This window comes from Leptosomus discolor, chromosome 8 (assembly GCF_034619465.1).
Source record: "Leptosomus discolor isolate bLepDis1 chromosome 8, bLepDis1.hap2, whole genome shotgun sequence".
Classification (NCBI taxonomy): Eukaryota; Metazoa; Chordata; class Aves; order Leptosomiformes; family Leptosomidae; genus Leptosomus; species Leptosomus discolor.
Window position 1 is genome coordinate 51,234,049 of NC_141398.1, and position 15,208 is coordinate 51,249,256.

The following is a 15,208-nucleotide window of genomic DNA, read 5'->3' on the forward strand; positions in this document are numbered from 1 at the left end:
TTTTTTTGTTTGTTTTTGTGTTGTTTCTTTTTTCATTATTATTATTATTTTTTAATTTTTTTTTAACCAGTAAGATGATGCAAATACAAACCAATCTCAAACTACACAGAAACGTTCAGAAGTCTACAGTCTGTACCCAGCACAAATAACAAGTGTAATTTTGAACTTTCCCAAATATTCATTATAGATGCTCATTAAGCACATATAAAAACATTGAAAGAAGATGTTATAAAAAGAACAGCTCTGAAGTTCAAAGCTGAAAATGAAGCGGTACCCTTTACTCTCACTTCTGTGACTTAGAAATAAAATGCTAGTTATCAGGACACAAAGAAAACAAGTGCATGTTGAATAGTTGGCATATTACTTTTCCTGGTTTCTTAGTTTAGTCCCAGCTCTCTTCTCCCATATTTACCTTGTCCTTGACTTCTCTCCCAGGGTAATAAAATCTCACTTTATGTACATGAATCAAGACTTTGTAATCAAGCTCCCCAACAATACTTATATAAAATAAGACTCTGAAAATAAATAAACCTTGAGAAATATGTTAATTATGTTAGAATAGAAGAGTAAAAATAAAGTAGACTACTTGGCTGGCTGAACTTTTCTTTTGTTTGCTGTCCAATATACTTCGACTATCAAACAGGCAAAAAAATCTGTAACGATTCTGTCCAAGAGTCTTTGTTTCAATGCAAGAGGAAAACAAGTCCCCTTCTGTCCTGAATATTTGGGCCTGTTAGTGTCCTCCTGTGATAATCTTGGGGTTTATAACTCTTCTGTTTAATGTGCAATATGTCCAAAAGAAATTAACAATGAATTTTGAGCATATAATGAACAATTATGCATGGAGGATAATCCCACCAAGTACTATGAGAAACAATTTCTCCTGTCTGCCCTCAGTCCTGTAACCAATCTTGGTTGTTTACCCAGGGTCTTTTAAATTAAGTTTGATGTTCTCATCATGATTTTCAAAAGCAAAAACATTCAGAAAATAGCATGCCTGAAAAAGGCTTCAGGACCCAAAGTTTCCTACCTTGGGCAATGTCAGATCTTTGAAAAGACATGTCGCTTCTCCTTCTCATGCCTAACCGTGCCCAAGGAGAGGCTGATGCACTTCCCTGCTGTTATGCACTCAACAAAACAAAACCTTCCTCCTGGAAACAGACCCTGGAATCTCATTCAGGCCCATTTTCTTCTTTGATGAGGATGTTCAAAACCTGCTAAAGGTTTGTGCAAGCAGATTGAGTAGGTTACATTTCAGTAGGTGTGGCAGTTGCTGCCCCGGTAATGGTATGAAGCCGTAAAAACTACAATTCACTGTTACAGCACTGCAAAGTCACCGAATGTGATTGCTGAGCCTAGACTTTAGATCCCTACTCTTTTATGCTTTAAGGGCTTTTGAGAGGGATGATCAGGAGGTTTTGCCAAAATGCTTCAGGCATTTAATTCTGAAAACTAATTTCTGAATTGGGTGCTATGCTAATAATGTATTCCAACCCCAGGCTGCCTGTAATCCCTCACAGACTCTCTTCTCCTTGGTTTCCCATTAGCAGAGCATCTGTCTTCTCGCTGCTTTATTGTTTGCTCTCTGCATGGGACTCTTAGTACACGGGACACAACAATGCAAGAAATTCATGGGATCACATTAAGAGAGGGAGAAAATATCAAATTTGGTTTCATGCAGATGGGGTTTTGTTGTTGTTGGTTTGGCTTTTTTTACACACACATTTAAATGGAGCGATTAAACTGAACTGAACAAAATGGGGCCTTCTCAGGCTCAAAGATACTGGAGCCTCATGGCAGGTGGCAGAGATTAAACTAAAGGAAAATAGTCCAGAACTTTACTCTTCATCTCGCTGAAAGCCTTTCATATATCCTGTTGCTTCACCCTGTCTTGCTGCCAGCGAGGAAACACTACCACAGCAGCTTATCTTCTTGCTTCTGCATTTCCACTTTGTTATGTTTGAAGGACATGGGCAGGGCAAGGAGGGGCTTCATGTTCTGTACAGAGGTAACAGTTGGTCTGGCCATGCACAAAACTGTGCCAAAAAATCAGGAATTCAACTGGTAGCTAACTTCGCCTTAGCAGTCAGGCATTTTATAGCCTCTGAGAAGGGAACAGCCATTTACTTCCTAGAGAGCCTACAGAGACCCATGTGTGAGCACTCACCGAGGCTACTTTCTGTCTCATTAACTGAGAGCCAATAATGATTTTCTTATCTAAATCTTCCTTAAACTCCTGTGGAAGCTGTGCAGTGACAATGATCAAGAAAAAAGCCTGAAGCAACAATTTTAACTCTGCATCAGATCACACAACCCAAAATCTTGATACACGTTGTACAGTGCTTCATATTGCACAGCGCTATACTCTTGCTGTGGGTTAGTTATTGTCACTGCTACCATCTATTATGTACACTGCAAAAGAAACTGTCTGCATTAGAATGTATCTTCCTCGGAAAAAAAATATCTGGATTATATTCAAAACAGTTGTTGAAAGATTTAAATTCAAAACATAACAACTAATGCCAAGGTTTACTACAGCAGGGGAAACACACCACTTTCTTACATGTTGCTTTTTCTAACTCTCCCATAGAAAAAAACCTAATGCTGTCTGCTTACAAGTGTTTGGCAGGAGTTACATATAATTAGAAAGAGCTCTAGTTCTTTTAAGTGTTCTTCAGTTATTCAATGTAATATTAAGAAAAATGGGACAATCCGACTTTTTGGATCACCGTCTCAAGAGAAATAGGGGAGTGACTATGGCATGAAACCAACTAGACTTTGTAATACACTCTTCAAAACATTCCACTAGCAAATGTAAAGTATGGGATTAGGGGCAAAGGCTAGTCCGTAGTGATATATCTCAGAAAAAAAGAAATCTTGTCTTTCCTTGTCTGTTTTGTCATGGCCCAGAGAGTGATTACTGTGACCCATTTAACAATCCAGAATACAATTCGGGAAATGCTGAGCATCCTTTTAGCCAACACAGACCTTACTCACACACTGACATTCCATCACATTACGTTTATCTACATTATCACCTGGGTCTAGGTACTGCCTGTGTATTGCTCTTCTGTAAACCTGAGGGATTTTTCTGGACTCCAGTTGGTCTCCTACTTCAAAACAGCAATTTTCTTCAATTAGCAGACCTGCAGTTTGCCATGCCATGCCGTGTTCTCAGCATTCACCCTCAGTTTCTCAGCCTTGGTGCCAACATTTTTATATGGGCCCCAGCTTTAAAAATTTGCCCTCTGGGATGAATTCCTGGGACAAAATCCAGACCTCCCTGAAGTCAACAGGACTTGTGCCACCAGATTCAATGGACTTGTAACTTCTTGATATGGGATACAGCACTACAGCACTGTGCTGCAATGAGAGGTGAATCCAAATCGCCAGCTCTACACACTCTTCACGCTGATTCACATCCAAGTCCAAAGCGCAGAGGCCAATCAATATTTGACTATCCCCAGATATTTTGAAATTTGAATTTTAAGACCCTCTGCAGGTTTGATGCAACACTTCAATTCAGAATACCCCAATTAATCATCATTCCTGTCAAATTAATTTATAAAATAAAACCAGGACCATTGGCATACTACAAACTTAGGAAAAACTAAGGAAGGAAAGTATTCAAATTTTTTCGGCAGGGAGGGGCTGGAGCAAGACACACACAAGTAACAACATGAACTTTCCTCCCTCGTGCACCGATTACAGTAACACACTAATCTGTTTGCCTTTGTTTTCAGTGACAGTATTTGGGAGCACAGCAACGCTTGGCACGCATGATGCCGCTGGAACTTGAAAGCGCCTCCTGTCCCAACCTAGAGCTGTCAGCACCTTCAAAATGCTCACGGAATTCTTTACATTTCTGTACATTGGGAATATTGCAGCAAATCCCTTCCCAATCTTTGCTTCCATTGTTCTGTTAAACATACCTATAAACACCCATGTCTGTCTGTGCTCTGACTGGAGTATGCATTTTAACAGCAAGTCTCCTAAATACAACATCCTCATGGTTATCTAGAACTCCGTTTGCTCTGTGATTTCTATAAGGTATGAAATGGACACAAGCTGCAACTTTAATCATTTACCTTTTCAACCGAGTCTATTTTTCCTGCAGGAGTCTCACTTAGCCAGAATGGGCTGGCTGACTAATGCACTAGTCCCAGTGCTCACCTCCCAACATTCATACTCACCGAGACAGAAAATCAAACCTCTGACTTCAGCTGACACCAGCTTCCATTACACTAAATAAAAACTATCTTCCTAGGACCCCAAGCAAGTGGGACGGGCCACTTTCCACACTGCCAAGCTTGGAAAACAGCATATACACGAACTGAGAGGAGCAGCCTCGTTAGTATTAATGTTTACATTGCAACCATGCCCTGGGGCCCAAATTAGAGTAAGGGTCTTGTTGTTTGGTGCTACACGGGATGAAAGTGCAAGCACTGCTCTCGTGAACTGCTGATCGCCCAGCCAGTCCTCTGTTGATATCCCATCCCTTTATCCCATGAAAGACTGATCATTTCCATTTGTCACATCCCTACCAGCCTTGCACACCCTCAACCTTTCACATTTTTAAAATCACTGACAGTTTTACAGTTGCGGATATAAGATGAGGCCCTGTATGTTCTCTGTAAACAACTTTTGTGTTGCAGTGGACAGCTGCGGAGCAAAGAGGCTACAGGTGTAGCAAGGAGGAGTGTCCTTGAGCAGGTACCAGTCACTGGTGTAGGGGACAGAAAGGATCAGAAACCCCAGTAGACTGGACGGAGAGGAGAAGGATGGGAGGAATAGAGAAATTGTCTGAGCAGGCAAGGATCCGGTTAGGAAAGCCACGGCCCTGACAGAATTAAATCTGGCCAGGGACATCAAGGGCAACAAGAAAAGCTTGGATAGGTACGTCAGTGACAAAATGAAGACTAGGGATAATGTGGGCTCTCTCCAGAAGGAAACGTGAGACCTGGCTACCCAGGATACAGAGAAGGCTGAGGTACTTAACGACTGTTTCGCCTCAGTCTTCACCAGGAAGTGCTCCAGCCACGCCACCCAAGTCGAAGAGGGCAAAGGCAGGGACTGGCAGAATGAAGAACTGCACACCGTAGCAGAGGATCAGGTTCGAGACCAGCTAAGGAACCTGAAGGTGCACAAGTCCATGGGACCTGATGTGATGCATCCGCAGGTCCTGAGGGAGCTGGTGGATGAAATTGCTAAGCCACTATCCATCATATTTGAGAAGTTGTGGCAGTCCGGTGAAGTTCCCGCCAACTGGAAAAGAGGAAACATAACCCCTATATTTAAAAATGGAAAAAAGGAAGACACGGGGAATTACAGGGCAGTCAGTATCACCTCTGTGCCCGGCAATATCATGGAGCGGATCCTCCTGGAAGCTATGCTAGGGCAGACGGAAAATAAGGAGGTGACTGGTGACAGGCAAGGGCAGATCAGGCCTGCCAAATTTAGCGGCCTTCTACAATGGGGTTACAGTGATGGTGGATATGGGAAAAGCAACTGACATCATCTACCTGGACTTGTGTAAGGCATTCACCACTGTCCTGCATGGCATCCTTGTCTCTAAACTGGAGAGACACGGATTTGATGGATGGACCACTTGGTGGATCAGGAATTGGCTGGATGGTCGCACTGAGACAGCCACGGTCACAGCTCGATGTCGAAGTGGAGACCAGTGGCGGTCCTCAAGGGTCGGTATTGGGACTGGGGCTATTTAACATCTTTGTCGGTGATATGGACAGTGGGATTTGGTGCACCCTCAGCAAGTTTGCCAACAACACCAAGCTGTGTGGTGCAGTTGACACACTGGAGGGAAGGGAGGCCATCCAGAGGGACCTTGACAGGCTGGAGAGGTGGGCCCAGGCCAACTTCATGAAGTTCAACAAGGCCAAGTGCAAGGTCCTGCACCTGGCTTGGGGCAATCCCAAGCACAGATACAGGCTGGGTGGTGAGTGGATGGAGAGCAGCCCTGCAGAGAAGGACTTGGGGTGCTGGTGGATGAAAAACTGAGTATGAGCCAGCAGTGTGGGCTCACAGCCCAGAAAGCCCATGGCATCCTGGGCTGCATCAAGAGAAGCGTGGCCAGCAGGGCGAGGGAGGGGATTCTGCCCCTCTACTCTGCTCTGGTGAGACCCCACCTGCAGTGCTGCATCCAGCTCTGGAGTCCTCAGACAGGAAAGACATGGACCTGTTAGAGCAAGTCCAGAGGAGGGCCATGAAGATGATCAGAGGGCTGGAGCACCTCCCCTATGAGGACAGGCTGAGAGAGTTGGGGTTGTTCAGCCTGGAGTAGAGAAGGCTCTGGAGAGACCTTATAGTGGTCTTTGAGGCACCAGCACACAACCACCACAGGGGCTGGCTACCCTCCGAGCTGGGAAGGACAGAAAGGGGACACCCAAAGGCCTCCTGGAGGCTTGCAATGCGCTAAGTCTCTCTTTATGGTTGGCATGTGCAAAATGAAGTTTTTGGAGCCTTTCTCTTTGACAATTTACAGGCCAAGTGACAGACCTTCCTCCAGTCTTACACACTGAAATGGATGAACAGCTTTAGATGAACCTTTCAACAACTGATGACAGCAAAGTTAGCTGGAGGCAAAAACCTGGCGTGAAGAAGTTCAGCCTAAATGATTAAATTTGGTGAAGTTATAAGGCAGTGAAAAAGATAATCTTAAAAGGGGAAGTTTTGGATGACCTCAATGCTATGCGCTACAGCTTGTAGTGTCTGCAATAGGTTATTTCCAGAGCATCTAAGTGTCTTCCAGTAGTGCATTAAGCAATGTAACTAACATCTGTCACGAGGTTCATTTTCCCTCTCATCTCCTCCCTGGAGGGAAATTCTCTCATTTCTTAACCTCTACTGGACCCCCAACTCAATAATGTTCATTACCTCAAGAGAAAAAGGAAAAGCCTATCAAAAATTAAAAAAAAAAAAGAAGAAAAAGAAAAAAGAAAAAAAAAGAGATAATAGATCTAAGATTCAGGCTGCTTTGGTGACATTTTTAAAGTCTCTTTTGCCAAGAAAAACAGTAATTTCTTTTAAATTTCTTTACATGATATTTAAGCATTGAAGAGGAAAGACAAATTAAAATTATTGAGCTATTTTTCCTTCACCCATGATTACACAGCAATTTATCAAGAAAATGGAACACGAACATCTGACTGGGATTATTTATTATACAGTAAGGCATTTATTTTTTGTTCATTTCACCAGGAACAGTGTCCCTGTTATGGCTAGTTATCCATCTGTGTCCTAAGAGCTTTCAGGGAAGGATTAAACTGTCATTTGTTTTATTTCCTTTCATGAAATAATTATCCTAACAGGGCTGAGGCAAGACTTGGATATTGCTGGACTTGCTACCTTAAGGTGGCATGAAAAAGAGTAACTGGATCTTCCCTGGAGCTAAAGCAAAGCAACGAAAAGTTTTGGGGTTGGTTTTCTTCTTTTTACTCCTTATGCTCAGCAACGTGCAGTATCACCACAGAAGTGCTCCTACTGGAAATTGCATAGATTAGGCAATTGGGCAGAAGTGGAATTATCTGTGGATTTCTAATTTATTTTTGTTTTAAATCTGATTCATTCAGTACATTTAGCCAATGTGGCTTGAGTTTAAGCACCGAGAGAATCTGCAGCTAATTGGGGCTGGAAGCAAGAGGCTGACAAAGGCGGCAGAGGTATGCCACATCCTCCAGGTGGTAAGGGTTTGCCAGCCCTCACCCATCGATTCGCCACACCCCCCCCCACCCCCCACCCCCACCCCCCACCCCCAGAAGGCCAGCACTGCTCCTGCAAGGATGACTGCGGCATGTGGCATCCCTTCACCCTTTTACAACTCCACAAGTGGGTCTAAAAGCTTCCAGCACTTCTTCCCCGAAAGGAATGAGCAAAATAAGCCGCCTGATTCAGAGAAAGATAATTTGTGCCCTCAGTAAGAGCAAACATGTGGGAAAACTATTTTCTAGAAGAATGTACCTTGCGGCTATTGCCAAAGGTTTTGATGGGTGTATCTGCACAGTGGAGAGCTTTATGGCTGTGCAGTGGAAATTGCTCATAACGAGTAACATCTACTTTTCTCTAACACCTTTCGTCCAGAAATCAAAAGCACTTTTCAAGGAAAGGGACAGATTTTGAATGCCTGACACTAGCAGCTACTCGTGTCAACTTTTACAGACCAATTTTTTGGAAACAACCTGGTAGCCAAAGCTCTCTGGCACTCACTATGCTATAAGTGACAACAGAGCTCTCAAGAAATGTGACCCACACAGCATTTCATCACTGAAGTGCAACTGCCTCTGGAGTGGAAGAGACACACCCCGGAGCGGCTGGCACCAGTGCTGTGCTGAACCTCCAGAGGGGCAGTTTAGCTAAGGAGGGTGAGCCCTGCTCTTACGACAGGTGACAAATGTGTAAGGATCAGATAATGGCTCTTCTCAAGGTCTTGCCATCAAGGACCATACATAGTATTGCAGTGAATTCCCCGTATCACCTTTAATAGAAAAAAAGAGCTTATCTGTCTTAAGTGAGTGGGAGTTAAAGAACCAGGTATCACATATGAGCCATCAACTACAGCTCCGGAGACTGCTCCAGCAGGAGCCATTCCAACACAGAAAACAGAAGTATTGCAGAATTAAAATACTGACATCTATAAGATGTTAAACATTTCTAACAGTTACAATAAGAAGAAACCCATAATACCCATTCTTCCCTAAAATTTCCTACATTGACTGGTTCACAGCAAGAACCGGTTCAGCTTTCCTGCCTGTCACTGTTCACGTGCTCTTTACTGCAGTCCTGAAGCGGGCCTTACTGCAGTCCCTGTGTTTTGCCTCGACTGGCCAGCAGGACATCCCCAGTACGACACCAGGGGTGACAGGGAAGAAGCACCTGCAACAAATTAATGGGATACACAGAGGCAGAGGTGGGGACGGACAGAGCTCTGCCAGAATTAACAGCCCTCAGCTCTGCCCCGTGCTGCCTGTTGAGGGTGGGATGGGGACAGGCTCTCCTCCAGGTAGCAGGGAGTCTTCAGTCTCCTACCACCCCTGCTCACTCTTTGCAAATCACCTGCTTCCCATCAGCACGCCTCTTGCTGGGAGGACAAAGAGGGGCTCATTCAGACCACTGCTGCTTTGGCGGGACTGTGAGCAATGAAACATCGACTGCGCACACCTGGCCCTAGGGATCCAGAGAAAGAACACCCTGCTGTGGCAAGCCTAACCATGTACACACCAGTCCCTCCAATTCAGCTGTTACTACATGGATTTCATCAATGACCCCAGTGCGACAGCACAGTACCTCCTGCCCAAATTTTCTGAAGCTGCTCTGCTTTCTAAATTCCTGTTACGTTTGTGTCATACTTGAAATAACCTGGTCACAAGCTGCAAGGTTACAACTCCACAGAGCTACGCATGACCAGCTCCCATACCTACAGGAGCATCTAATTCTCCTGATCAGTTCCCAGGCAAACAAAAGCCAAGGAAGAGCAAGGATGCCAATGGAAGACAGTATTTTCTTAGCAGGAACACAACTGTAACGTAGGTAGCCTGCCTCCATTTATGTCCCGAAATTAAAATCATCTTTTTCTTATGCTCTTATCTAAGAATGAGACCAGAACATGATCCACTCTGCTTCTGGCTGCATTTACTGGCCAGAGAGAGGCTGCAACGAGCTAAGAGACAAGTCTCTCAGTGCAAGAATGGTCAAAGGCAGGAGTGTGTACTCACATGGCTGCTATAGGACAGGGCAGATGCTTGCAGAGAGGGAGGAGGCAGGTCTCTGTGGAAGACCTGTGGATTCAGGGCTACGGGACAACTCCACAGCCTGTTACAATGCACAGCAGCTCCTTATAGCTCTGCTGGTGCTCTCTTCCTCGCCTGCAAAGCTTGCATGGCAGTGGTCAGAGAACAGAGTGCAAGATCAGCCTAATTAACCCCCAAGAGAATTTTTTAAAAAAAAACTGCCCCCCTCCCCCATCTGTAACTTCCCCAACATACCACTACCATACTGTCAGCAGGGAATCCATACATAAAGCTGCACTAAGATTTTGAGTTATGGTAGAGACTGAAATTCTCAGTTATACAGAAAAACCATTTGGCTATCTGCTTTGCACTGAAAACACCTCATTTTAGAGAGGTCTGGGGTTTGCAAGTGGTCAGGAGCAAAACCTGGGAATATGAAGTAGTTAAAATAATTTTCTTTTTAATTGCTACTTTGCAGTCTTTTCCTTTGACTTTGAGAAAAGCTTTGAGATTTCTCTGTCCACAGAACTCTAAAGTAGGCAAAGTTGTTCTATTTTATTACGGAAACAAGGCAATTCCTAGTATTCTTGCTATGACGTGTGCTCAGGGGAAGCTGAGAGAAGATGAAATCACTTTCTGAGAAGCAGCTGGCTTAACATGGACAGGGACAACATCAGAACTGGATTCCTTTTCCTGACTTACGCAGTCCCTTGATCTGCTTCTCTCCCATCCCTCTGTGCTATGGGGAATCTGCTAAGACACACCTGTGGGAGGTTTGGGCTTTTAAATCTGTGCCTTAAATGTCCCAACAGTTCCCTAACTTGCAGAAAGTTTATTCCTATCAAGTCCTTAACCTGAGTTTTCTTGGGGAAGTCTTTGCAAGTATCTCCCTTCAGAAGCCTACTACAGAACATGTCTAAGAACTAAAGAGGTTTCCCCCTTACTCCTTGAAAACTGAATGTTCTCCAAAAGGTTGAGATTTTTAAATTTAAAATTCTCATGTTTAGGCTGAAATCATAACCTAATAACAACAATCATGTAATTAAGTCTGCTTGAAAGGTTTTGATCATAGGGAAAGTATGTTCCAACACAGTTCAAAATAAAAATCCTACGCTTTGAGACCCTCCATCTCACAGTCCAACCTCTTCTACCTCTACCTTCCGCAGAAACACAGAAAAGAAAGAGCTGGAAAAAGTAAGGGAGAAAAAAATAATTTTCTCTCCAAATGCAAGCAAAACAGTAACACCTTTCAATCACAACAAGAAAGTTACTTTCTGCACAAAATACAATTTGCACTTTTCAACAGGCTCCAGCTGTGGTAGGCTGAGAGTAAAGGTGTAACACGAAGGCAAATATAGCTTATATTTTCGGATTTTCCATGATTTTTATGGATTGCATTGATGAGAAATGCATTTGTGCACTCTGAACTGCCAATAACATTTTTGTTGTGGGATATACTTTGAATAATTCCTTTGCAAAAAGCATGGCCATATATATTCATTAGAAATGGAAAGTCATTCTGGAAGACCCAAGCTTCTAAATGAATGGTATTTCAATAAAGGTGGTATAAATTCAACATACCGATTCACCAATTCATCATCCTCTAAGCTAAAATATATCATTCCTCTTTAATTTCAATTCCCAGCCATGCCATCCTCTTAATCTTAATTATAAATGATCTGCCACTTATCAAATCATTCTCTGTGTACTGCACAACCCTCACCCTTAATTGCACAAATATTTTATTTTTGGAACAACACAACTCGGCAACAAGCTTCATTTTTCATGACTCAGTCTCTATTAAAGCGTTTATAAAAGCTCTGGGCACATGGAGAGAAAATTAGTTGCTCCTCCGTGGCTAACAGTTTTTAGCCAGTAACAATGCAGCTCCACATCACTCCGAGCAGAGCAGTGATTAAAACTGTGCCTGCAACAAAGCAACATTGTACGCAGCGATGACGTGCTCCAGTCAAAACCATCTCCCCTCTTGTTATGATTGGTATTCCCCAGATGTTTGACTTTGAGCTCTTGCTTGGCAGGCGAGGCTTTGTGGCTGCAATTCAAGTCCCAAGCTTGAGCAGCTCCAGTGTTTATTCTCATAATTTACACTTTGTGATGGCTAATGGACAGTTATGTACTTGGTTTCATAGCCACCACTTCAAACCAAGGGCCTGATCCTGCCTTTATGGAGTTAGTGGTAAACGCTTCCCAATCGCAGCACTGGCAGAGGAGGCCCCAGATGACTGAACTGTTTCTCAAAGCAAACAATCCAATATTAAAGAACAATTTGGTTTAAAAGCAATAAAAAAATGCCTGAAATCTTACTTACTAGGAAGTCTTCTTCACAGTACACCTTGCCATTGACATTGTAGAACGCTTTTCCGCGTAGTCTTCTCCCTGTTAAAATACAGTACTGTCAGAATTTTGTGCTCTGTCCCCAAACCCAGTTGTTCAGGATGTGAAGTGAAAAGCACACCCGGCTGCGCCTGTCTGCATGGCCAGTTCCAGGTCCATCTAGAGAGATGGGTGAAGGTTAGGTTCTCACCTCCATCCTGCCTTAACAAATTCCTCATCAACTTACTTCTAAATGCAGGTAATGGAACCTAGCTGATAGCAGTTCCTGGAAAATTTGAAATCTAAATGCCAAAAATCATTATTCTGGGCGGAAAGGCTCATTTGTAAATTGAGACAATTTTCTTAGCAGGTGAAATCACAGCAGGCATACATCCACTGCAATCAACATCAGCAGTGTGTTTGTCTCCAAAGGACCAAACAAGGGATACTGAATATGGATGTTCCTGCCACCTTTAAAATATTAATACACTAATCAATGCCACAGCAGCTACACCCACAGCTTCCCGCAAAACTACAGCAGTACAAGGCGCACATGAGAGAGGAAGGGCAGAAAAATCACACTGAAAACAAAGAGATTTCATTTTCAAGTTTGAACGCTTGCCATTTCATTAGCAGTTGCGGAACTCTATTGACAAAGCCTCTGATCATCCTTAACGGATGGCTCCCTTTACAGCTAAGAAATGCACAACAGACTCCAGAGCCCCAACAAAAAGGATTAAAACCAGGAATCAAAAACCACGGAGATCAACCAGTTTTTACATACAGCTGATCAGATCTGTCTCACACCAGAGCTGCTCTGTTGAAAGCAATGCCCTTTTATCAGGGTAAAACCAGAGAGGAAGAAGGGAATCCGCACTCATCCTGACTCACCTTATTTGCACCATGCCACGGTCCCACTGGCCAAAGCATTTGGGTGCTCCCACAAGCCACACGCAGCCTTGGCGAGCAGATGGCACGGTGCCTACCAGGGCCGCGTACCAGCTGCCGTTAGCAGTGATACAGAGCAAGGAAGAGGGCAAGGGGCTCTGTATTTACAGGTTGACAGACGAGCCCTCCCAGGTCACTCCACAGAGTAAGCCTGGGTGTCTCCTACCGAGGCAGAGTAGCTCCACCATAAACACCGCCGATCTTTGTGGAGGGTTTGACTCTGAGGGGTGGCGAGCTGAGCCAGCTGGCCGAGCACAGAGGGGCAGGAGTGCTCTCCACGGTTTCCATAAACAATGTTGAGGAAAATATGATTAATTTTCAGTGCTTGAAAGTGCCTTTTACACGTTGCCACTGTGATCTGATCCTGGGAAACAGTGTGTGGCACAAAGAAGTTGGGATCTGGGCTGATGCTTTTGGGAAATCACATGCTGCATGTGGTCGTCTGGCGGTTTTACTGTCGTGGCCGAGGGAAATGCTTCTTTTGTGTGCACATTCTTGGGCTGTCGATCTCACGGGCTGCTGTCTCCATACTGCTGGTAGGTGGAGTCAGCTCTTGTTTGTCTTTCCAGCTGCCTGGTAGCTCTGGTGAGGACCAGGAGCCTGGTCGTGTGGGCAATGCACTGCGACTGTCCCACCTCCGAGACTCTTAGGTCAAACTGGTCCATCCTACATGTCACACAAACAAAGCACAGGGCTGGGACTGCAATCAGGGGGTCATAGGGCCTTTCTCAACTGATCTCTAGGTCTTCCCTCCTGCTTTTCCAAGCTGTTTTTAAACTTCTCCAGTTAAAGGTAAAGGAAAGGTAAATGGGAGGGAAGAAAAGAAAAGAGGTCAAAATAGCTTTCTAAAGGACATGTTGGCTCTGCCAGACCCAGCCTAGATACACAACTTGTCTTTAGATGGTGGAAATGAAGCGGCTGCACCCGGAACAGGGACTTGCCTTGGATGTGCTGATGCAGCACTTCCACTTCGCTCACATGCACCATCGGTGCAGAGCCGAGGCGTTTGTTTCAGGCAGAGAAGCACTGGCCATCGCCCTCACCACACACCCATTATGGTTAGAAGCAGCAGAGATAATTAGGGACAAATCCTGAACCCTGTTGCTGGAAAGATCTCTGCGGGAAAGGAACGCCCTAATTCGGGGAGGCGTCAGCATCTCCCGAGGCACTGCAGAAGGTGCACAAGGACCCGTACATCCCGCTTAGAATCCCTGTGGGCAGAGCCTGGCAGTGCTCAGGTTGATATAAACACCCTAAATTCTGCTCCTGTTGTTTCCTTAGCATAGCATCACTGGCAGAAGCCAATGGGGTCAGAGCTTTCCTGGACTGGGAAGTCTACGGCCCAAAGCAAACAAGGCAAAATGAGTGTTTTGGACTGGCTGTCAGACACTTACGTTACTAGATGTGTTTGGCAGCTGATTGACCTGCAACATGAAACACCCTCACCTCAACCCCAGGCAGCAAAGCTGTGAGCCTCCATCTCAGCCACCGCACAACTTGTGAGCCCCTGCTCACACCCTACTCTGCAAGCCCGCCTGCCTGCCAAACACAGACAGCTGCCTCCCCTTCCATAGAGCTCACGTGGTAAAAACATCTCTGTTTTACACACCACTGGCAGAGCAACCCCTTTCAAAACTGAGGAAAAATACCATTTTCCCCATTTTACAGCTGAAAAAAACAAGCCACCTATTAGGCAACTGACTTGCCTAAACTCATGAAGCAGGCATGCAGCTTGCTCACATGATAATTACTATTATTAGCAATAATTAATAAGATTGACAGGCCTTTTACCTTAGAAGAATTTCATTCAGAGATTGTACAATTATCTCAAACAAGAAACAGCAAGTTATCACACAAATAGCCATGGCTGCACTATATTGGCTTCTACATACTGCATTTTAGAAATAAAGGCAAAATCATACTTTCCATTTGCCCTCCAGAGGAGTTTGCTAACTGACAGCATTGAACACGGTCAAACACCAAACTCTGCAAGTGTCTGGGCATCATGTGAAACTCGCAATCAGGAGGAAAGTGCTGGCAGTTGCAGCCAGGGAGACACAAAGGCTGAGGAGATGCGGCGTTGGCACCTCCCAGTGCCAAGGCAGCCGTGCAGCAGGGCAGACGCAACGCCTCGAGGTTAGGGTACCTGCCCTGAGCTCGATGGACTGGACAAGGCAGTTTTC

The 15,208-nt window shown here is 44.6% G+C and overlaps 1 protein-coding gene across 1 annotated transcript in view; it reads right to left on the bottom strand.

Moving 5' to 3' along the window:
- The window catches only part of WTIP (WT1 interacting protein), a 78,219-nt gene that overhangs the window by 11,752 nt on the left and 51,259 nt on the right, over positions 1-15,208 (bottom strand). The window contains exon 3 of the mRNA XM_086469396.1: positions 12,073-12,140. Within this exon, the coding sequence (XP_086325522.1) occupies positions 12,073-12,140 (68 nt within the window). The remainder of the gene's footprint in view (positions 1-12,072; positions 12,141-15,208) is intronic.